This window comes from Tachypleus tridentatus, chromosome 8, assembly GCF_004210375.1.
Source record: "Tachypleus tridentatus isolate NWPU-2018 chromosome 8, ASM421037v1, whole genome shotgun sequence".
Taxonomy (NCBI): Eukaryota; Metazoa; Arthropoda; class Merostomata; order Xiphosura; family Limulidae; genus Tachypleus; species Tachypleus tridentatus.
The window spans coordinates 142,046,612-142,072,156 of NC_134832.1; the positions used below are offsets into that span (position 1 = coordinate 142,046,612).

At 34.1% G+C, this 25,545-nt stretch overlaps 1 protein-coding gene across 3 annotated transcripts in view; it reads left to right on the top strand.

Annotated features, from left to right (window-relative positions):
- Positions 1-25,545, top strand: part of LOC143223631 (cell adhesion molecule Dscam1-like) — a 118,896-nt gene that overhangs the window by 28,786 nt on the left and 64,565 nt on the right. For 2 of the 3 annotated variants that reach the window (XM_076451830.1, XM_076451829.1), the window contains exon 1: positions 25,213-25,496. In XM_076451830.1, coding sequence (XP_076307945.1) covers positions 25,217-25,496 — 280 coding nt within the window. In that variant the 5' untranslated portion in view covers positions 25,213-25,216. Of the gene's footprint in view, positions 1-3,428; positions 3,750-23,558; positions 23,721-24,892; positions 25,040-25,205; positions 25,497-25,545 lie in introns of those variants that run through there. The other variant, XM_076451831.1, reaches the window with a different exon arrangement.

Below are 25,545 nucleotides of genomic sequence, written 5' to 3' on the forward strand. Positions count from 1 at the left end.
ATGATCCAGAAGTTCATTGAGACTAATTCACATGCACAAATAAAGACCAAGAAATTCATTGGAACTAATTCACACGCACAAATAAAGATCCAGAAGTTAACTGGAACTAATTCACACACACGCACTCAAATAATGATCCAGAAGTACTTTGGGTCTAATTCACACACACAAATAAAGATCCAGAAGTTCATTGGGACTAATTCACACACACAAATAAAGATCCAGAAATTCATCAGGACTTATTCACACACACAAATAAAGACCCAGAGTTAACTAGAACTAATTCACACACACACACACGCACACAAATAATGATCCAGAAGTTAACTGGAACTAATTCACACATACTCACACGCATACAAATAATGATCCCGAAATGCATTGGGTCTAATTCACACACACAAATAAAGTTCCAGAAGTTCATTGGGACTAAATCGACACACAAATAAAGTTTGTTTGTTTTTTGAATTCTGCACAAAGCTACACGAGGGCTATCTGTGCTCGCCATCCCTAATTTAGCAGTGTAAGACAAGAGGGAAGGCAGCTAATTATCACCACCCACCGCCAACCCTTGGGCTACTATTTCACCAACGAATAGTGGGATTGACCGTCACATTATAACGCCCACACGGCTGAAAGGGTGAGCATGTTTGGCGCGATGGGGATGCGAACCCGTGACCCTCAGATTACGAGTCGCACGCCTTAACACGCTTGGTCATGCTGGGCCTCACAAATAAAGATCCAGAAGTTCATCAGGACAGATTCATACGCACAAATAAAGACAGAAATTCATAGGGACTAATTCACACACGCAAATAAAGATCAAGGAGTTAACTGGAACTATATCACACACACACGCACACATACAAATAAAGATCCAGGAGTACATTGGGAGTAATTCACACATACAAATAAAGATCCAGGAGTACATTGGGACTAATTCAGACATACAAATAAAGATCCAGAAGTATATTGGGTCTAATTTACACACACAAATAAAGATCCAGAAGGGCATTGGGACTAATTCACACACAAATAATGGTCCAGAAGTACATTGGGACTAATTCACACATACAAATAAAGATCCAGAAGTATATTGGGTCTAATTCACACACACAAATAAAGATCCAGAAGTTCATTGGGACTGATTCACACACACAAATAAAGATCCAGAAGTTCATTGAGACTAGCTGCCTTCCCTCTAGTCTTACATTGCTAAATTAGGGATGACTAGCGCAGATAGCCCTCGTGTAGCTTTGTGCGAAATTCAAAACAAACAAACTAACTAACTAACTAAAAAATAATTTCACCTTTTTGAAATCTCCTTTAGGAATTAAAACGAGAAAATGTAAATTCGTAAAGATTTTCGCTTTCTATAGTGATTTCTTATAAGAGCTAGTTTCTCTATGTGTTAGCCCTCAGTGCCCCAGCGGCGTGTCTGCGGACTCACACTGCTAGAAACCGGGTGAGCGATGGGGGGAAGCAGACACCCCTCTTTTCTATCACTTCAATATGAGTAATGGATGACTCATAGTCTTCAAGTAGCCGTGTGAAAAATTCCATAAATAACGACAAACAGTTTTTTATCTTCGAGTTTTGCTTATCTGCGCTTTAAAAATATTTTTTAAACAACCTCTGGTTTTGTGTAATTTATATCTACTGGTCACGTGTAAGATAGAATACCACAGTGACAGCTTATACATGAATAAACCTGGGTGCCGTAAAGTTGAAGGTGGTACAATGGAAACTAGACCGAAACTCAGTTCCATAATAATTTGATCTGTAATAAACGTACGGAACATTAATAACACAGTAGCATAGCAAATATTCAACTTAGTTTATGTCATGGCAAATGTAAACTGTAGATCGCACTGTATAAATAAACAGTATATGTATTTATGTCAGTAGAAAAATAAAAAATATATTGATATCAATTATTGTCAGTTTGTTTTTTTCATATAATAATTGAAAGGTACTTAGATCACTTCGTGAAGTCAGTAATCTTTTAGGAAAGATTTTGAAGGTGTTATCTTGACTTGCTGAAATTAAATGTATTTTTGGTAATAACTAAAACAGCCACACTCACTAACCTTTCCAAAAATGTTCATTAGTGTTTGTGAAGATTTTCATTATCGAATAAAGGAATGTATGGCTTTTGAGATAAAATAAAAAAGAAAATACAAACTAAACAGCATTTTGTAAATGTATTTACGCGCTTTTCATCAAGTAAACAAATGAAGATTCTAATTTAAAAAAGAAAATGAATGTTAACTTCGGCTCGTGAGTCAAGTAATTATTAAAATAATTAGGCCTAGTTATCATTAAGAAAAACAAAGAATGGATCAAACAATTGGTTTTAGTAATAGTTAATACAACAGGACCCAGTAATTACTATGTCTATTGACCATAAACAAACACAATTTAGTGATCGTTCAGACCACTGGATCTAGCAATTACACTGCACAACAAAGTTTTTGTTTCTTGAACACTGCTGGGTGTTCCTTACAGATTTTAACTGCTGATCACTAAAATCACATCCAAATTTGTCCATCACGTACCGTTTCATCGAAATCTTCAGTTTCACCAGGACATTGTTACAATAGAAAAACGATATCAGGGCAACTGGAATCCGTCAATGCTTGATGACTACTGTTGAACACTGCAACGTGATGCACCGGACATTGAATACAAACGAAAATCAGGAGCAAAACACTTTTAATTATGTTGAACTTAATAGCGTATTAGAAACATACACGCAATTAAATACGTTATTGCCGGTAAACAGTTAACTCTCTATTTCTCAGAGTTTCTACGTGATGAAGCAAAACCAAAACTATATTTGTGCATACCCACCAGACACCTGTCACAATCAGCAAAAACTTTTCAGGAAGCAAAACTTTTTTAAAAAAATTGTTGTACAGCGTAATTAATATATTTTTACAGTTGACACACAAAAGTCAGTTTGGTTGATTGAATGATTATTTTGAATTAAGCACAAAGCTACACAATCACAATGGGCTATCTGTGCTCAGCCCACCACGGCTATTAAAATTCTGTTTTTAGCAGCGTGAGTCCGCAGACATACGTCCGTGCCACTAGGGGGGGGAGTATGATTCGGAATTGTTTCTAACGATGTACAAGTTATAAATATTCATTTCTTATAAAACTGTTGATGTTTTATTTGAAAGATGTAATTTATTTGGTTGCACAAATTGTACTCATAGAATACTTAAACGCCCCTTTAAAAAGATACTGAAGGATTATTATATGTTTATGTATAAAAACGTTTGGAGTAACAAGAACCTAGCGTTATTTAGAGACAAGCTCTGGAATCTTACTGAGACTAACAGTAAATCCCTAACAAAAAATTAGTCTTTGACCGCTGCTCCAATACCCTTATTGTTTGATTTTTGTCTTGTATCTAACAGATGTGGTGGTTAGTTTGGAACTACAAGGACCTGTGTTCCTAAAAGAACCATCAGAAAATGTCGATTTTGCCAACAGTACTGGAACTGTCATTCCATGTTCAGCACATGGAAAACCTTTTCCAACAATCACTTGGTCCGTCAACGACAGGACAACGGTCAATGATATTCCTGGTCTCCGGTACGTCCGCAGCGATGGATCACTCGTTTTCCTGCCATTTCAAGCCCACGACTTTAGACAGAATATCCATGATGCCACATACCGATGTATTGCATCTAACTCAGTTGGTGTAATAGGTAGTAGAGAAGTTAAAGTCAGGGGAGGTAAGAGAAATCGCGAATTTGTTATTTCTTTTAATCAATATATTATCAAACACGATGTTTAAATTATTCAGCCTTATGTATTTTATTAGAAGACGTTGAATTTTAAAGAGATTCCTTAATAAGCTACATATGTCGCTTTCTACAAAGTGACCTTGTCATTTTTTTTCCAGTAATGGTAAAAGACTATAAAAGGAATTTACTGTGAAAATGTTTAGAAATTATAACGAGAGCTTATTCTAGAGATGGTAAGGTCTTTTAAGATGTAATTATTCTGGAGATAGTAAGACACTATAACATGTATTCTGTAAATGTTAAGACACTATAACATGGTCTTATTCTGGAGATAGTAAGACACTATAACATGGTCTTATTCTGTAAATGTTAAGACACTATAACATGGTCTTATTCTGTAAATGTTAAGACACTATAACATGGTCTTATTCTGTAAATGTTAAGACACTATAACATGAAATTATTCTGTAAATGTTAAGACACTATAACATGGTCTTATTCTGTAGATGTTAAGACACTATAACATGAAATTATTCTGTAAATGTTAAGACACTATAACATGGACTTATTCTGAAAATGTTAAGACACTCTAACATGAAATTATTCTGTAAATGTTAAGACACTATAACATGGACTTATTCTGGAGATGTTAAGACACAGTAGCATAAATTTATTCTGAAGATAGGAATACAGCACAGTGCAACATTCCACTGTAGATGGTAAGACACTATAATGTGAGGTTATTCTGGAAATGGGAAGACACTATAATGTGATTCTATTCTGCCGAAGTTAAGACACTGTAATGGAAGTTATTTTTGAGATGAAAATGTACTATATTTCGTACTGAATGTGGAGACAGATGAAAAAAAAACAGATAATAAGACGCTATGAATGTATTCTGGGAAGGATAAGACATAATAAAAGAAGCTTCAGTTTTTAGTTGTTAGTATTTTGTAATAAAAGCTTAAGTTCCACGCCAGAGTTTTACTTCGAGCTAAGATTTAAACAAGAGGAATCCCAGCATGACTTCCCTGCTACCTCAGTCAACGATACCTCTCGTGCTTTCTGTACTCATTTCAATTTCTGAGTAAAACTTCATGCCGGAAATGAGTTCTCCTTTCTATCCCTTCCCTCCCTATCTGAACCACATCCTCAGCCACCATCTCTCTTCCCTTCAAACCTCGTTCAACTCACATCTCAGGTTATTGGTTATTTAGCTCAGTATATTGTCAAATGGTATTTCGATTAAGTTTGGCATTTCTCTACGTGAATGACGTTAACCCTTTTGTTCTGAGTAGATACGAGAATAGAAACAAATGGAATTCGATGTAAAATAACATTTTTTAGCGTTTTAACATTTGTTTTAAAACTGCTCTAAGTACAAAATCCTGAGCACTCACGCTTTAGAAATAGAATTTAAAAAGCAAGAAATGAAGCAGCCTTTAACGATAAACAACTTTCTATTTCTGCCAAAGTTTCACCGTTGTGGCTTCATTAGGGCTAGTAACACAAGATATATTACATGTACCCGAAATCAGCTAACTTTGAGAGAAGTCACAGTAACTGTATATACATTAAATTATTATTCAATGAATATTTCTGTTAACCCTGGTATTTTTAATGATATATTGCCCCACACACACACACACACACGGCAGCTCATTGGTAAGGCTAGAGGTAATAAAGATCTGGTTTTGAAACCGTGGCGGGCAGAGCATAAATAGCCCATTGCGTAGCTTTATGGTTAACAGCAAACAGGAAACTAAAGATTTACGAATCTCCTTATAAAGACAGTAAGTCGTAATTAGAGACTGGGAAGTGTTACTTTACCAACTGAAACCCTGAAATCCAAGGTGTGTAATTTAGAACTACGCACGATGTTTTAATGTTTTATTAAGACACGCAATACATTCATAACGGAAGTTTTGACAGCCTTTATTTTTTCAATAGAGAAATAATACTTTTTTAAGTTTCGGTTTAAACGCCGAAAGCTGGGGAAGTATTAGAAACCAATAGGCGTAACATTTCTAATAAAAAATAACGTAGGCTACTGATTCAAGATTTGTCTTGTATCCAACGGGTTGATATATACATAAGAAAAGAACAACAAAACCTGGAAAAATTCAACCATCCAAAAAGTAGATGAAATGACACATTATTTTACTAGTTTTAGGATTGTAGGTATTGTTTCAGAGTTTGTAAATTTAATACCTGAATCAGTGTTCACAAACCCTGTTGTAAATCGGACCCCCATACTGATCGTTACAAAATACCATATCAAACGTTTTAATATACTATATATATGAAAGTGGTGTATATTTGGCCTAACTCCTTGTAACAATACGCGATATCAAAGTAAACTATAATGTGCATGCGACACGAGAAGCTGTTACTGTCTTCTACTATAGACTTTCCATTTCTCCATCTGTCTTACACGCAGTAAAGGAACTCTAATTGGCTCGGCATGGCCAGGTGGTTCGGACGCTTGACTCATAATATGAAGGTTGCAGCTTCAAATCCCTGTCACACCAAACATGCTCGCCCTTTCAGCCGCAGGGGTGTTATAATGGGACGGCCAATCACACTATTCGTTGGTAAAAGAGTAGCTCAAGAGTTTGCAGTGAGTGGTGATGACTAACTGCTTTTCCTCTAGTTTTACACTGCTAAATTACTGGTAGCTAGCGCAGATAGCCCTCGTGTAGCTTGGCGCGAAATTTAAAAACAAATAAACACATTATACGACTTTTTATAACTTTTTTTGTACAGCTGTGGTTCTCTTTCGACATCAATAAAACTTAGTCTTTAAAATACCAGACAAGAATCCTCTGAAGATTTATTGATGGACACAGCTTCTTATTAACACGAACAGTCGTGTGAGCGGACCTGTCTGAACATGTTATTTAAAGACTTGCATAAATTTGTTGATATCGGAAAAGGGCAGACCCAGACTGTTGCCCAGAGCTCTGTATATCTTAACTTCGCAGACTACATTTTGAGTTTTGACGAAAACACAGTTAAGCTTTTAATTAACATGGTTTCTTCGAATAATTAGATGATGTAAGCGATTTACATGTGGAATCTGATTCTTTTTTTTTTATTTTTCAACTAATACCTGGATACTGCAGGAGATATTCATTCATTTAGAATAAACCGAACAGTAAAGTTTTTGTTTGCTGATGAACAGATATAAGTTTGAGAAAAAGATATCATTTTTATTTCTCCATATCCTTTAAAACTAGATGATTCACTCTGTAATTTGTTTCTTACTTTCTTAATTCGGATGCATCACACAACAGACGGTTTGATTTAAACTTTCATGATGTCCTAAAGAATCGTAGGTTCAAAACGTCGTGATATAAAATCATTAAAAGACACTATAATCCGAGCGCTTTCGACAGGTGGACTTTTCTTCTACAGGGTCAAACGGCTTGGTTTAAACAATGGCCTTCCAACGTGTCCCCCGCTAGTACAGCGATAAGTCTACGGATTTACAACGCCAAAATCAGGGGTTCGATTCCCCTCAGTGGGCTCAGCAGATAGCCTGAGGTGGCTTTGCTATACAAAAACACACACACACACCTTCCAACGTGTAACGTTTGTTCTGATTAATATCATCTGTTTAAGTCGTTTCAATTGATAATTACATAAAAACACAAATTCGTGTCACCAATGAGTGCTTAGTAAAATATGTAATTGTTTTAGTCGCTTTAGTGTAATATAGAGTCAATCTAATGATATTAGTGTAGGACTTGTTGTAGTGATGTCAGTAAAAACAGAATAACCTACTGGCATTAGTGTGATATTGAGTCAATCCAATGACATTAGTGTAGGAGTTACTCCAGTGACGTCAGCAATAAAGAAAATACCCTACTGGCATTAGTGAGGTACAGAATCAATCCAATGATATTAATGAAGGACTTACCCTATTGACGTCAGTAAGATATAGAATAACCTGGTGGCATTAATGGGCAACATGATAATGATGGCAGCACCAGTAACAAATAATCTCCTTAATGACTACAGTAAAATAAAATACATTTAGCAGGTGGCGCCAGTAAGAAACAATGTTCAAAACAAAAATGTTTCTTTTATTATATAATTCATTTAATATTTATTAGGCTTAATTATTAAATACAGGGTATAGAACTAATCTCATAAGTTTCAAACGTTTATTATAATTTATTTCGACAAATTAAGAATTTCGTCTCAAAATCAATTGCCAATATTTATTCATTATCTCTGTGATTACTGCTCGAGATATTGATCAGTACTTTTAATCACAAAGAACTAATTTTGATGATTGTTAGGCTTTTGTTCAGGATGTTAAATGATACAGATTAAATTAATATGCTACTAATATTCTTCATCTATCTACAATAAATTGCTAAGCCTTGGGGATCCGACTTTCTACATCACTGATGGTTATACTCTTTCATTTCTTATTAATGACTGGTGATCTCTTCTGACGAGGGTACTACATAATTAATAAAAACAACTTGGAGCTACGCTTTTCTCAGTATAGGCAGAGAAAACAACACGAAAGTGGTTTGGAATTTAATAACTTCTTTGTTTAAACGTGAGTATAATATTTATGCATTTGAAGAAGCTGTGCTCTTTTTTTTTTTTTTGACCCCTAAAAGAAAGGATATTTTCTCCCCAGGTGGCTTCATATTGCGTGCAGTAAGAGATTGATAATCAGTCGCTGAAACGAAAACGAGGTTAAATCTGAGACCACAGTTGCATCCAAGTGTATTTATAGTCTTTTAGTCGGTTATAAATATCTCCAAATTTTCAGTAACAAGGTTTTGAATGAGTTTAAGAAAATTAATATTACATTATTATGCTCAGATGTAGTTAGTGGTAATTTTAAGGGCTTATAACTCTAAAATTAACGTGGTGTACACAGTGCAGATTTTGTATTTTTCTGCTTAAAAACACAGACAGTATATACATATAAATGTACGGTTTTTTTATGAAGATATTCAGTAAAGAGAAATATTTGAAACCTAAATATACTTAATTGTAAGATTTTAATCTACGCACAAGGGTGAAAAACCCTGTAAATATAAGGATTGGTTTATCGAATATATTCGAAAAGAAATCGTCAGCTCAGAAGAAACTTATTTCTTAATTTGAAAGGAAACAGAAAGTGTAATAGGCCAAGCATTTTTTGCTATTCATGTGTTTATTATTTGATTATAGGGTTAATAAAAAACACTTGGAGAGAAAAACTGAATTGCATGGTAAATAGTACATTTATTGCTTTAAGCAAATACATCTTATAAGCTATGTTTAATTATTTTTCAATTTTATGAAATATTTTTGTGCACTGATAATCGCAACGAAAGATATGAATGACATCATATATCGATAAGCATTTTTATAAAGATTTCTAACCATGGAAAGAACTGAAGTAATCTATCATAAGAGATGTGAAAAGGCTTACAAAAGTCACACACGGCGGCTTAGTTCTAAACATCCAATCAATCACATGTATATGTAAAAAAAAAAAGAGTATAATATTTTTTTCAATTAAAGATCTATATTCTCGCTGAAGAGAAATAATCAATCACATAGATCTCTAAGAAATTAAGTGATGACCCAGGCAGTAAAATACCAAATTTAATCACTTCTAAGAAATGTTGAGATAGCCCCTTCAACAGTGTGCTCTGAGGACTTAACGAACCGACTTCACTCGCTTGTTGCTGATAATGACGAAGTAGTGAAGACAGATTGTGGAGGTGTTTCCCCTTGTTAGCGGGGACAGGATACATGAAAGAAACAGAGATAGACAGAGAAATAAGAGGATGGACAGAGAGACGAACAACTCGAATGAACTTTATTAAAGTTATCTAGTTCCGCCAACAACTTACTGTCGGATGATAACAATGATTGGACTAAGTAATGGAACCATACTGCAGTTGTCACGTGCAGGTGTTGTTTGGATTACTTGTGTTAAGGACTGATACCGACCCTGAACAAGAACTGAACGCGGTACGATTTGCAATCGCACTTAAGTAGTTTCTGTGGAAATGCAATTATGTAAATTACTATCTTAAGTGACACGTTTTTCAGCAGCCTTCTAGAGGATTTATTATAATTATTATCGCTTCTTTTATTTGAAAGTGGACGATTTAGGTTCATAAACTGGTATTTCCAACTCACGTTTCTTCTCAATTCTCTGATAACGTTTCAGAATGATCATGTTAAACTTCTTGAAGTTGTTAAATTATATCAAGGGTCAAGAAAGTGTGTAACAGTGATGCACGCTTTACAGGGGAATGTTATTTTAATAAATAGTTGTTTAAAGGAAAGTATCAGTAAAAAAAGTCAGAGAAAACAATTGGCATAACTTCTGTAAAAACTTAGAAAAAACCAAGAACAATCCAAAAGAATTCTGGAAAAAATTCAAGAGTATTGCTTCAGACAAAAACACAAATCACATGCTACAACATATCACACACAACAATAAAATCGCAAGGACGGACGAAGAGAAAGCTGACTCATTAGCTGACTATTACAAATCCTCTTTTAGCGATTTAAACTCAGTAGATTTCGACACACAACACCAACACCATGTCAACAACTTCATAAATACAAACCAAGCTTCATTCTCACCAGGATTTCCCGGAGAGACACCAGAAGCATACTCAAGTTCAATCAATAGAAAAATAACCATAACCGAACTAAAGATTAATATCAAAAACTTGAAGAACACTTCCCCCGGACATGACCAAATACCAAATATTATTCTGAAAAAAAGCTCTACTCTCCTGTTACAACACCTCACGAACATCATGAACATTTCACTAGCGACCGGGTACTACCCTGACACGTGGAAAAAAGCCATCATAACAACGATCCCCAAGAAACAAACTAATAGAACAAATCCAGATAATTTCCGATTCATCAGTCTGTTGTTCTGCCTTGGCAAACTGATGGAGAAAATTATCTCCAATCAGTCTGTTAAGCTGCCTTGGCAAACTGATGGAGAAAATTATCTCCAACCGTCTCCAGAATCTCACAAATCCTCCAGGAAAATGCCTCCAGGAAAAATATACAAACAACAGATCACCTCACACGACTCACCGAATCAATCTACAAAGCTTACAACAACAATCAAGTAACCATCGGGGTATTCCTAGATGTCAAAAAAGCATTCGACAGCGTATGGCACAATGCCATCAAATACAAACTAAATCACCTGCAAATAAATCCCACGATAGTCAAATGGATTTCAATGTTCTTAACCAATAGAACAGCACAAGTAAAAGTCAATAAAACTATATCCAAATCATTTAATATAACGGCAGGAGTGCCCCAAGGATCAGTCCTCTCTCCACTTCTATACATAATTTTTGTCAGTGACATACCTTTTCCAAATCTAACATACACACACAATTCACAATACGCAGACGACATCGCAATCTGGAGCACCTCCAGAAACCCAGTAATGGCCATGTCTCGCGTACAAGAATCACTAAACAACGTCTCAACATGGAGCAACAAGTGGAGAGTCGTGTTAAATCCAACAAAAACACAAGCAATCACCTTCTATAGAAAACTAAAGAAACAAAGAAAAAATCTAGAAAAAATAAAACTATCAATTGGAAACACAACCATTAACATGAGCAAAAACATCACATTCCTTGGCGTCACTTTCGACACAAAACTAACATGGAAAAAACACATAAACAATATACACTCATCAATCAGAAAAAGGATTTCATATCTAAAGACTATAACTGGTAAACAATCTAAATGCGCACCGAACACCATTATACAAATATACAAGGCTTACATCCGTCCACTAATAGAGTACGGATGTCAAGTAACATACAATATGTCAAACAACACACTCCAGAAAATCCAAGTGCAACAAAACAAAATATTAAAATCCGCATTCAGCCTACCATCATTTACGCCAACAAATTATCTACACCAAATTAGCAATTTACCAACTATAAGAGACAGAATAACAGAACTTTCTCTCAAATATTATCTAAAAGCAGAAAATAGAAACAAACTAACGGCATCACTACATAAATTATCAAGTGCACCAACAAAATACATATCACCTTACAACATATTTCAAGAATCACAATCCACTCAACAAAGAATCCAAATAAATAAAATCAATGTCATAAACATGAATTCCTTCTTTTTTTTTTCAGACACAGGGCACACGACAGGCAAAACTTTCGGCGCCTGTCCTGTGAAAGTGGGTTTTCTCGGGGCACTCCCGTTTCCCCCCACATCAAAATCTTTAGGCATTGGATTTCTAGATCCCAGCCCAGGCAACTCTTTTGCCAGACCCTGAATCGTGCCGTTTGATTTGATCTGGATTTGAATTATATTCATGTTCACATCTGCTCAACTTCTTCCTTTCGGAACAGGTCCCGGCCTTTCTTTCCGCTGCTGCCTTTGCCTCCACCCAAGACAACATTTAGAGAGACATCCTCCACCCACAAAGTCAAGAATAATAACAATAATTAATTTATTAAATAAAAAAAACACCACTTAATCTTAATAACAATCCACGAAAGGGGACGAGGAGGAACCACAACGTTCCTGAACACCCCAGTTGGAGAAAGAACTCTTCTGATTTCTCTCTCTCTAAACTGAACCCCTGCCACGTTAGTTTAGTTTAGTTTAGTATAAAACTTCCTCTCCAGGTAAAGATAAGACGAATTTATACGATAAACGTTTCGTAATAGTTTTTACAACTGTAATTCAGGAACGGTTTAGTAGTTTAAGTGCCGGAATGTAGATCGAAAGGTGTAAGATTCAAACCGTTGTACAGTAAAACTATCTTCGTCTATTTTACTCGTGGCCCGTCGTGGACAGGTGGTTAGAGAGCTCGACTCGTAATATGAGGGTCGTGGGTTCGAATCCCCGTCACAACAAATACGCTCGCCCTTTCAGCCGTGTGGGCGTTATAATATGACGGTTAATCATACTAAAGTAAAATAGTATCCCAAGAGTTTGCGGTGGGTGGTTTTTATTAGCTGCCTTCATTCTAATTTTACTGTGCTACATTAGGGATGGCTAGCGCAGATAGCCCTTGTGTAGCTTCGCGCGAAATTATAAACCAAACCCAACATTTTCGCTCATAGTTGTGTTATAAAATTACAGTCACTTCTATTATTCAGTTCAAAAAGTCGAACAAAGTTTTTGTGTCAGCGCTAACTTGTTGTTGGCTGATTAGATAATAAATAATAAATTGACAACTGAAAACTATTTCTAGTTTATTTTGTGCGATGGTTTGAGCATGCGCCCTTCTTCGGGCAGTAAATACTGTTACAATCGCCCTCTTGATGGCTACCTGCCCTCTGTCCACTAAGTAGTTCAAAAATTAAACTTAAGAGCGGCTATACCTGAAACACAAACTCTCGTTTGTCCGTTTAGCTCACGTGGTGCATAAAGTGTCGTTTAAGCTGAAACAATTGCAATTATAATTCACATTTTCAGCTCTGAGACGTGTTTCAACAATTAAAGTCCATTTCGTGTAGGCACGAAGAAGAACTTTGAGTTCTTTTGAAATAATGTTCGATATACAATAACCTGTAGTATCCAGTGAGTTCGCCTGTTTTATGAATTCCATGCAAAGCTACACGAGGGCTATCTGCGCTAAACGTCCCTAATTTAGTAGTGTAAGACCAGAGGGAAGACAGCTCGTCATCACCATCCATCGCCAACTCTTGGGCTACTCTTTTACCAACGAATAGTGGGATTGACCGCCACATTACAACGCTCCCACGACTGAAAGAGCAAACATGTTTGGTGTGAGATGGATTCGAACCCGCAATTGTCAGACTGGGAGTCGAGTGTCCTACCACCTGGCCGAGTCAGGCCTACCCTACAGTGAGACAATGGTACGTTTACGGACTTAATTTCCTAAGAAACGCGGTGGATGTAACAGATAGTTAAACATACTTTCCAGATAAAAATATGAAAAAACAAAAAACTTTCATTTGAGCCAATGTTTAGCCCTTGCGGCTTCATGAGGGTTAGTAATAGAATAACTCTGTTGAATTACAAGAATTATTAGTGCACAAAAAGCTTGATTAAAGTAAGATATAATTAAAGTAGACTTCAGGTGTTAATTGGCCACAAGTAATAAATACATGTTCGCGTAATAAACATATATATGATTATACTCCGATAATGTGAGAGATTCGTAATATGAAGCGTTGAGAATCTAAGCATTATTCAAAAATCTTTCTTACATATGCCAGTTTAATGTATAGTGTTTGGAAGGGATTGACATAATATTATAAAGGTTCAGAAATAACTGTCAAAATCCTGGTATATCTCTCTTTACTTTCTCTTTTTTTTAAACAAGGTTCTAACGAAGTGTCATGAATGTCATTCAAGTTTTTGTAAAGTGTTTTCAACATGAAAAAATAAACTAGATCTCTCAGACAAAAATGGCTTCAGACATATATCAGATGGCATTGCTAACGAGCGACCTGACAAAAAAAACACACATGAAAAATAACCAATTTCACCATTTTTTATTTTTTCTGACGATGCAATCCAATGTGATTGTTTTATAGTGATCGGGAAATGAATGAGTCGTGTTGAAGTTAATCAAACGTAGTGATTGTTTTATAGTTAGATGGTGAGGAGTGAGTCCTGTTGGAGTTGTCTGAAAAAAAAACAACGTTTTTCGTTGAAAGCAAAAGTGTATATTGTAATCTATCATTTTATTACGTGATAAAAATAACGTGAGGCCAATTCTTTTAATCTGTTTCGTTATGATAACCATTTCTCGTTACTTTGAGTAGTTACTTAATCTATTTCGAAATCGCTTGTTTAATACTTTGTGAACTTGCGAAAATCACCCCCGCCACACAGGCAGATGTTTAGCAAGCCAGTCAGCCTGTTTCCACACTCATCCAAATGTTAATTCTCATTAATAGCATTTTGTCTTCACCTTTTGAAGGTCTGGTGCCAACTGTGGTATTGTAATGTTTCCCTCAAATAGGAGTTTTCACCTTTTTTTTTTTTTCCTTTTGTAATTTGATTTAATTTGCAAGCAAGCAGCCAGAATCTTCACTGGGCCTCATGTTGCTCATAACGTAGGACCCAATTAAATTGGTAAACCATCGTATGTATACAACGACTATAGAAATAAAAAAAAAAATTCTAAAAGCAAAGGAGCATGACTTTTATGACGTCAGCATCATGGACACGTACTGAGAAAGTGATGTAAAGGAACTAACATTGATAACGTTAATTCACATTTAACTGTAACAAAGCATCATCTGATTTAGGTGACAATATATATACAATAGGCTTAGCAATCGATTGAGACTTGTTTCTTCTAGAAGTGAAGTTTCGTAACATTTATAAAACCTCATAACAACGTGATTCTGTATTTGAAAGTGATACGTTTGGATGTATATATATGTATCCACATACATATGTGTATATGTATATTCCAAATACTATCATACTCTAACATTCCCACATCAGGCCTCTCAGAGGGTTCAGCAGATAAGCTAGCAGTCGCTTTTGGTTTCTATGGTAACCGTTGCCATAATATCGAAGTCTCACATTCGCTCGTGTCGTTGTTCCGTAAAGGAATGTTATCTTGTGAAGCGATAAAAATACCTTAACCGCATAAAAATTGTTCTTTTTATCGCCCTCGCTATATTATGCACACAAAAATAAGCTCATATCTATACGTATATGGAACTTAAATACACATGTGTATATCTTAATGACACGAGAATAAATAAAAAAAATATAAGTAAGAATTACTTGAATGTTAATGGCTAAATTTAAGGATAACACTTACAGAAATGTAGAAACACAGGTTAAGGCTTGTAGGTTCGACGCTAGGTGGAGCAGTGTTCAAATATTTTTTTTAGTGTCAGTAATTAGTATTGATTGTAGGAAAAAAATCAGGTGAAAATGGACGCATAAAATTTGTAACTTCCAATTAAAGAAGCAAAAAATATATAGTGATGTCATAAGGTCGTTAAGTTTGTTTTTGAATTTCACGAAAAGCTACACGAGGGCTATCTGCGATAGCCGTCCCTAATTTAGCCGTGTAAGACTAGAGGGGAGGCAGTTAGTCATCACCACCCACCGCCAACCTTTGGGATACTCTTTTACCAAAGAATAGTGAGGTTGACCGTCACATTATAACGCCCCCACAACTGCAAGGGCAAGAATGTTTGGTGTGACGGGGATTGGAGCCCACGACCCTCGGATTGCGAGTCGAGTGCCTTGACCACCTGGCCATGCCGAACGAGGGCGTTTAGTACTGGTATTAAGTATCTTTTTTCCTTCAATATGCAGAATTTGAATAATTTGAAACAGATATAAGTTTGATCTCATTGCTTTCTTGGTGCAAAGCTGCACAATGTGTTATCTGCATTCTGTCCACCGCGGAGAATGAAACCGTGGATTTTAGCGTTGCAAATTCTGTAAATATGTTTTTCTCTCCGATTTATCCTAATCAGTCAATTACCGACAGTGGCTTGTGATGAATAAAAGTCGATCCGAAAATATTATATTTAACAAACCGTTATTTTGAAATCCTTAAAGGAGTATTGTCTTGATATTGTTTTGAATTAAGCACAAAGCTACACAAGGGGCTATCTGTGTTCTGCCCACCACGGGTATCGAAACCCGGTTTCTAGCGTTGCAAGTCCGCAGACATTCCGTTCTGCCACTAGGGGGCGAAGATATACCGCTGTGTCACAAGAGGACGATAAAAACATCTTAAACTGATGTTTTATATGCGCAACCCAATACGGTAACTACTAGATAAAGTCTTAAAATATTAGATCAATAATAAAAGATACAAGTAGAAAAAGTTACAATATTACTACTGGCCTAGACATTCTGACATAAATACATTTTTCATGCTGGCAAATTGTGGCACTCTATTAAGGTTTACTCGGTGGAATTAACCCAGAAATGACGTTTCGTCACTCGAGCGTTCGCCTCAACAGACCTGAAAATGTTATCTTTACTGTCTTTATCATTGCGATAAGAATCGAGTCCATGAGGTATCTGGATCTAGCAAGGATCGATTTCTTGACAGGACTTCTCTTGAGAATTGTTTCTGATGGTCCAGTGTGACAAAGTGTTACTCATGTTGCTCAAAATCGATGTTATTTTAGATATCCTAAATTATCGTGGCCCGGCATGGCCAAGTGGGTTAAGGCGTTCGACTCGTAATCCGAGGGTCGCGGGTTCGAATCCCGATCGTACCAAACATGCTCTCCCTATCAGCCATGGGGGCGTTATAATGTGACGGTCAATCCCACTATTCGTTGGTAAAATAGTAGCCCAAGAGTTGGCGGTGGGTGGTGATGACTAGCTGCCTTCCCTGTAGTCTTACATTGACAAATTAGGGAGGCTGGTGCAGATAGCCCTCGAGTAGCTTGGCGCGAAATTACAAAAAAAAACAACTGAATTATTTACGCTTTCCTTATCAGTTTAACCCAGTCTGATGCTACAGTTGCTGGATAAAAGTAAAAAAAAAACAGACACAACATGGTTAAACTCTTAAAGCTAAACAGAACATTCTCACGTTATGATATATATATATATCATAATCTATACGGACATACTGTTACGTTGATCGTTTCCTATCCCTTTATCTATTACGTAATTCAAATAAAACTTTGTTAGTAGTGATAAAGTGATATTAAAATTATACTATCATCTTAGTGAAGTAAGAAACTTGTTCCATCTTAGGATCAGTGAGAACTGATTTGAACTATTGTAATTATATCGATATTTCAGTATCGTGCCCATTTCTTACTTCTAATGCCCAGTTTTCTAATACTCAGCTTAGCTGTTCATATCAGCTGTTTGATCTTCTGTGATACAACAGTTGATCATCAGCTGGAAGGTGTTCGCCAAACCTGAGCTGTAGTGGAATAAAACAGTTTTTATTGTTTTTCAGGTATTCGTTAGTTGGTTGTTTTACTTTTGCTGGATATCTTTTCAGTGTTTCGTACAGAGTAGGTAGGTTGGATCTAGAAATACTGACTGATTCTGTGGATTTCATAAGACATGTGTAGAACCTATGTAATCATTAATATTCGCTTCTGTTCCGAGCAAGTTAGCTGTTTGGATCAGAACTCAATATATGTGCACCTTGTAACTAGCATAGTTAATTGAATATAATGTTCAATCTATGTTACTTGTAACGGCTAGCATGCATTGTTTCGTTAGTTGGATATTCTCACACTGATAGCGAACATTTCGGTCGTAAATCCAATAGTAGTAACTCACGGAGATCGGAAGGCCCAGAACAATTATGTGTGCTAAATTCATATACTAAGTTAACACTTCCGAAGAAATACTACAATAAATGAATAAACATAAAATTAAATTAGGAATAAAAATACAAATACAAATAAATATATGGAGTATTCTAACGAACACTGTGTCTGTACTGTGGTAAATATTTTACTTATTTAAACCAATGTTCAAATATTATCCACTACAGCCGTTGTAAAAATTATACTTCGGTTGACTTGCTTATTACATTTATATTAGTTCTTAACCAATAGACTGCACTAATAATGTGAGATAATAAAAAAAAGTACTAATATAAGTATCAGAATCATTAGAAAATTGAAAAATTAAATGAGAGGTCGCTGTTGTTGTGTAAGAGCTTTTGGAGTGTTGAGTTTCTTGGTAGGGACTGGTTGGTCAAAGCTTCTTAACGTTCGTTTTTCTTTCCTTTTATGGAATATTTGGACTGGTAATGTAACAGATATTCGTCTGTATCGCTGACTTTCTGGTAAAGAATGTTAAATAAGGTAGCAGAACTGTGGCTGAAAAGACATCGAGGAAATGTACGTGTCTGTGAAGTGAAAATGACGTTTAATACGCGAACGATCTGTGAAAAGACAACGAAACTACGTAATCATCTCTTATCTTTAATTCTCAACACGAACTTGACGTTCGAGCGTCAAGTTTTCAAGATAATCTAGGAAAATTACTGGTATTACAGTAAACTTTACAGTTGTTATTTATCTTCTTTAAGGTCCGTAGAGAAATATTAAATTATATTCTACTGTATCCATGGAAAAGTGTTCACTTTTACTATTTGTTTTTCTCACTTTAGTCTGTTAAATGTCGTCTACGAACAAACACTGAATTGTTTAACTGTAGTATTTTTTTTATGTCCAGTTGTATCGTTAAAAAAATTCTTGCCACGCCTATTAAATTTCATTCTGTCCAATAACAGGCTGTTCCCTTCAACTTCAGGTGTTGATGAATAAAAGATTTACGAGACTTACTTTGACGGTTCAACTCAATCTAATTAATGAAAAATTGTTATTTTATAATGTTAATAATTTCATTAATCATATACGTAGCATGCAGTCAGACACATCTGTAACAAACTACACGTTGTATACAGAATATGTTTATTAATGATCCAAATATCTTACGCCCAATTAAATCGTTTATTAATTCAAAGACAAAATTTTATTAGATATTCAAAGAAGAACGTTACACAAATTACGATGATGGTCAAACAACAATAATTAGAGGTTAAAACGTAATTGTAGGGGAGTTATATCGATTGGTTAAATAGGCCTAAATTTTCAATTACGAGTTTGGTTTTGATTTTTCGAAGAGATAATTATTTCATTCTACCGATACATTCTTATTGGTTAACAAACGAACACGTAGATTTTACGAATGACTCTGATGTTAGCGAACAAACCTAATACCACAAATTATAGCATAAGTTCAGACGTGTACTTATCCGTATGCTGTTTAGAACTAAGTAAGCTCTGGCTTCAAACTTATTTAATTCAAGTGTCATTTAAAACATCTGCGTATTACAGTATTTTATCTCAGACATTACGTTGTTCTGTAGCAAACAAAAAGAGGTAAATGAGATATGGTTGAAACTTACGCAGATTAATACCATTATGAAGGAGCTTCAACGTTAATGAAACGATGACCGTTGTTGGCCCTTGTTTTTTAAATATATCCCATTTTATTGGTTTTAAGTTTACTATATATTCCACTTCAAAAATTCTCCACATTTTATAAATGAAATACGCTGTCCTCTTCTTAACTTATTACTGTTAAATGAGTTTTCTGTATTTTAAAATCTTCAGGATTGTCACAACAAAAGTTATGAACCTGACGATGACCGAAGAAGGTGGAGATACTTTAACTCTATACAACCCAACATTAGCTTCACACGTGAACAGGAAGAAAGCAATCGAAAGTTAATCGTATTGCATGAAATTAAAATCAAAGTTAGAATGGATTACATACAATGGTGTAAGATAATCTTGCTTGTTGCTACGCGTTTTCATTGCGGGCTGGCTTTACGATAAACTTTCTGTAAGAGAAATAATAAGTTGAAAAGGAATACAGTGTGTCGCCAACATTAATAGTTATGTCTTTAGTTTTATTGTTTCACGAAGTTCTCGGAAACAAACAATACATTTAATGGATTTCAGAAAAATGGGGAATTTGGGTAATGTTTATAAAAAAGGTTATATAACGAGTGTTCTAAAAAATCTTGAGTTCATGTGACTTAAAGAATTAGATTGTGAGTTTAGCGAATTTTAGAAATTGTTAAGACTATAGATAAATTATAAGTTAAGTGTATTTAAAAAATATTATTATGTAAGTTTTACAGTGACTGTTTTTATGAAAAGTGTCAAATCCAAGGCTACTAATACGTATTCGAATATTACCAAAGGAGGTTCGCTTTTAATCCAAGAAGAAAAAAAAATGACACGGAATTATAAAGGTGACTGCGTTTATTTTTGAAGGTGGAAAAATAAACATAAACATCTAGTTAGGACTTGTTTGTTTTTTTTGCACTGTTACTTATTTGATGACAGATACGTGGCACTGCTGTCGGTCTGGTCTTAAAACACTTCTCTGGAGTTAAGTTTATCAAAAATAGCCTATTTTCTATGGATTCATGAGGTAAGATGTGATGTAATCTGGCCACTTAACAAACTACGTCCAGTCAATTAACACAAAGTTGTATAATCTGTTTTGATTCTATAATGTTATTGTATTGCGTTTCGAGCAAAGTAGTTTGAATAACAAATTGCTCACAGTCATTAAAACAAAGTTGGAGTTATCATAGAGAAATTTTAGGTTTTAAAAGGACTGAAGAAGGGAAGTTGAGATTTTATTCTAATTTTGCTTGAAAGAACTGTTTATTTTCAAGTTTACTTCTTGTACAATTAAACAGTAGATTTTAAAGTTAGATTCTTAGGCTTCGAAGTGTGTTGATTAAAAGGAAGGTCTTGACCAAAAACAAAGACTCAAAATGTAGGTGGGTCAAATGAAGAATCATCCAAACCAAATATAACTATAATTACCAGTGGCCAACAAAGGTGCAGTAGAAACTAAAAGCATATACAGTAGGGTGCATACCTCTGCCACGCAACGATGATGGCAGTTGGCTCTCAAAACATATGTCTAACGTTACAAGTGGATACTAACCATTTTTAGAAGAACAATGAGGAATAATATGTATGAAAATGCGATCATTTTTGACTGAGTTATGAGGTTTTTAAAAATTTGGATTTTCGTGACATTTCAAAAACTAATCGCTTCTAAGCTCAGCCGTAGTTCAAACTAGTATCAGCTTTCATTTAAATTTATTCGGTTTAAAACACACAGAGGAGTGAGAGCCTATCCACATAATGCCTAGACCACAAGTTCTGACAATGTCTGTAAATATCATAGAAAAAGATTGAATTTCTTGTGGTTCGTTGTCATTACATAATAACTCAAAAACCAATACAATAATGTCACTGAGGTGACATAGTTTCAAACGGAGTATCCGCTTTTACAAGTTTTAATTAAAAACAGCAACAACAAACTCTGTTATAAACAAGGTTATGATTACCCCTTGAAGTTAACTTTCTTACAGAAATTTGGTGTTACTTTAAAATGCTTAAATACAGGGCGAGACAAGAATTACTAGCCAATAATAAGATAAGTATTTATATTTGGAACTGCATTAACATACAAGCAAACATGTAAATAAAAACTATTTATAACGAAAGTAAATGTAGGGACGGGTAACAACAATCCTACAAAAACATTCTAAACAAGATCGTTGGGATGGAAATTGCAGTCGAATAGTTGTACATATATATATAACTACTTCTTAATTATTATATATATATATAACTACTTGTTAATTATTATATATATAGCTACTTGTTAATTATATATATATATATAACTACTTGTTAATTATTATATATATAACTACTTGTTAATTATTATATATATAGCTACTTGTTAATTATTATATATATATATAACTACTTGTTAATTATTATATATATAGCTACTTGTTAATTATATATATATATATAACTACTTGTTAATTATTATATATATAACTACTTGTTAATTATTATATATATAGCTACTTGTTAATTATTATATATATATATATAACTACTTCTTAATTATTATATATATATAACTACTTGTTAATTATTATATATATAGCTACTTGTTAATTATATATATATATAACTACTTGTTAATTATTATATATATAGCTACTTGTTAATTATTATATATATATATAACTACTTCTTGATTATTATATATATATATAACTACTTGTTAATTATTATATATATAGCTACTTGTTAATTATATATATATATATATAACTACTTCTTAATTATTATATATATAACTACTTGTTAATTATTATATATATAGCTACTTGTTAATTATTATATATATATATAACTACTTCTTAATTATATATATATATATAACTACTTGTTAATTATTATATATATAGCTACTTGTTAATTATTATAATATATATAACTACTTGTTAATTATTATATATATAGCTACTTGTTAATTATATATATATATAACTACTTCTTAATTATTATATATATATATATAACTACTTGTTAATTATTATATATATATATATATAGCTACTTGTTAATTATTATATATATATATATATATAGCTACTTGTTAATTATTATATATATATAGCTACTTGTTAATTATTATTATATGTATATATAACTACTTATTAATTATTATATATATATATAACTACTCGCCCACTGCTAGTACAGCGGTATATCTTTGGATTTACAACGCAAAATCAGGCGTTCGATTCCCCTCGGTCGGCTCAGCAGATTGCCCGACGTGGCTTTGCCATAAGAAAACACACACAAACACACATATAACTACTTGTTAATTATTATATATATATAACTACTTGTTAACTGTTACATTGTGTTTATGAAGGAATGACTCAACTGCCTTTCCTACTATCTGTTTTACACTATTTTTAAAGTTTTGATATTAGCCATCCTTACATTTAGTTCCTTTTGGAAAAAGCTCTTTTTTTTTTCTTGTTGATACTATTAAGTACAGTAAAGTTTAGCCGTAACTAAATAAACCAAAAAGTACATCAGTGAAAGTGTCACCTTATTATTACAGCCATAATTGGTAAAGTTGAAATTATGTTAAGCCTAAAGCAAGTGGATTTTTAGATTTCGGCGTCTGCTGTTAGAATTTTTTTTGTGTTATCCTAGAAACCGCGTATTTAAAGAAGTATTATTGAAATAAAGATATTAATTTGCCCGTAGAACATCTGCGAGCAGCTGCCAGTTGTAGTATATTTTAATGTGTATTGACTATTGTTAAAGTAAACTAATGATAGAACTGTTTTCAGTTAATGTGACGTAAACTGACGTTGTTTTAAAATATTATAACTATCGTTGGCTGTAATTAAGATAAGTGTAATTTTTTTCGGTACAATAGTTGTGCTTCAAAGCTACGTTATTGAGGTTTACACGAAATACGTGGTCAAAGGCAACACTGCTGTTCTCGAATGTCACGTTCCTGACTTTGTTCGAGATTATGTAACGGTGACGTCATGGCTGCAAGATGGATCAGTCGTCATACATCCAACGACCACAGAAGGTGATGTTTCTTGTTTGTTTTTTACGTGTGTAACTACTGTAGTTTTCATTAAAATATTGAGTTTCTTGTATATAAAAACAAATCAATAAGAACTCTATAATAAAAGTTTTACTAGTCTACTATTGTAGTTTTCATTAAGATCTTGTAAAACAAATCAATATGAACTCTATAGTAAAAGTTTTATTAGTCTACTATTGTAGTTTTCATTAAGATCTCGATTTTCTTGTATGTAAAACAGATAAATATGAACTCTATAGTAAAAGTTTTATTAGTCTACTATTGTAGTTTTCATTATGATCTCGATTTTCTTGTATGTAAAACAGATCAATATGAACTCTATAGTAAAAGTTTTATTAGTCTACTATTGTAGTTTTCATTAATATCTCGATTTTCTTGTAAGTAAAACAATTCAATATGAACTCTATAGTAAAAGTTTTATTAGTCTACTATTGTAGTTTTCATTAAGGTCTTGATTTTCTTGTAAGTAAAACAGATCAATATGAACTCTATAGTAAAAGTTTTATTAGTCTAGTATTGTAGTTTTTATTAAGATCTTGATTTTCTTGTAAGTAAAACAGATCAATATGAACTCTATAGTAAAAGTTTTACTGTTAAATATCGTTAACGCTCTACTAGCAGACAACAATTTCAAGTTATTTCTATATTATATAACATGAAAATGATTTTATATTATTATAGCCTTAAGCCGAATATCTAGGTATACTGTAACAATATTATGTATTACTGCCACTGGGGTTAAACTGTTCATAAGTCACTGACAGTTGATGAATGTTTGAATAGACGACTATAAAGAGTAGTTACATGAAGGTATATAAAATAGTCACTTTTGTTCACTATTTATTAACTCTTCTGTCGTAAGGTGTTTCATAACGTTCTGTAGTTAACTACTGAGAAACTGCTTATACATTAAGTGACTGCTTAAAGAGAGCACGCATGTTCGGTGAACACTTTTCAACAAAACGGATATTTTTAAGTCAAACTCTCTTTTGAAGATTTACTTCTCATGAATAGTTAAACAAGGAGCAATGAAAGAACACAAAGTTCTGGAGATTATGGATTTATTCCTAAAAGCCAAGATGCACCCACGCGTTTAATAGAATTAACCTCGCTTGGTTGGATATCCAATAACTGTACAATTACTTTATAAACAGGTCGATACAGTGTCTTTCCAACGGGAAAACTATATATCAGACGTGTGGCGCCCTCTGACAGCCGTAATTGGTATCAGTGTCAGACTCGACACAGGCTGACGCAAGAAGTTTACACTAGCAAAACCAAGGGCCGACTTGTGGTAACAGGCAAGTAATTACACCTTTTGTAAACAAAAAACAAAAAAAAACGTTATTTTATAACAAAATTATATTTTTTATATTTTGTTAAGTGAGAAAACAATGTATAACCGAGAGAAACTGAATACTACTGGAAATCGTATCGTTATATCTTGATTTCTCTTTGTTTTTCTAGAACCCAGCATCATGACACCAAAGATTATAGATATCATGCGACGCCTGGTAGTAAAACAAGGAGAAACAGCAGAGCTTCCTTGTGCAGCAGAAGGTTACCCCGTCCCTTCGTACATTTGGTACAGACATGATGGGGTGAAACTGAAATCTTTGAGCAGTAGAGAGAGATCTTTCCTAGTGGATGGAATCCTCAGGATAAGAGACATTAGAGTAGAAGATGGAGGGAGATACACTTGTCTCGTGAACAACAGTCTTGGTTCAGAGAAAGCAGAGACTCAGCTGATTGTACGAGGTCAGTAAATACCACAAACAAACCTAAAAAACTAGAAAATAACAGTTAG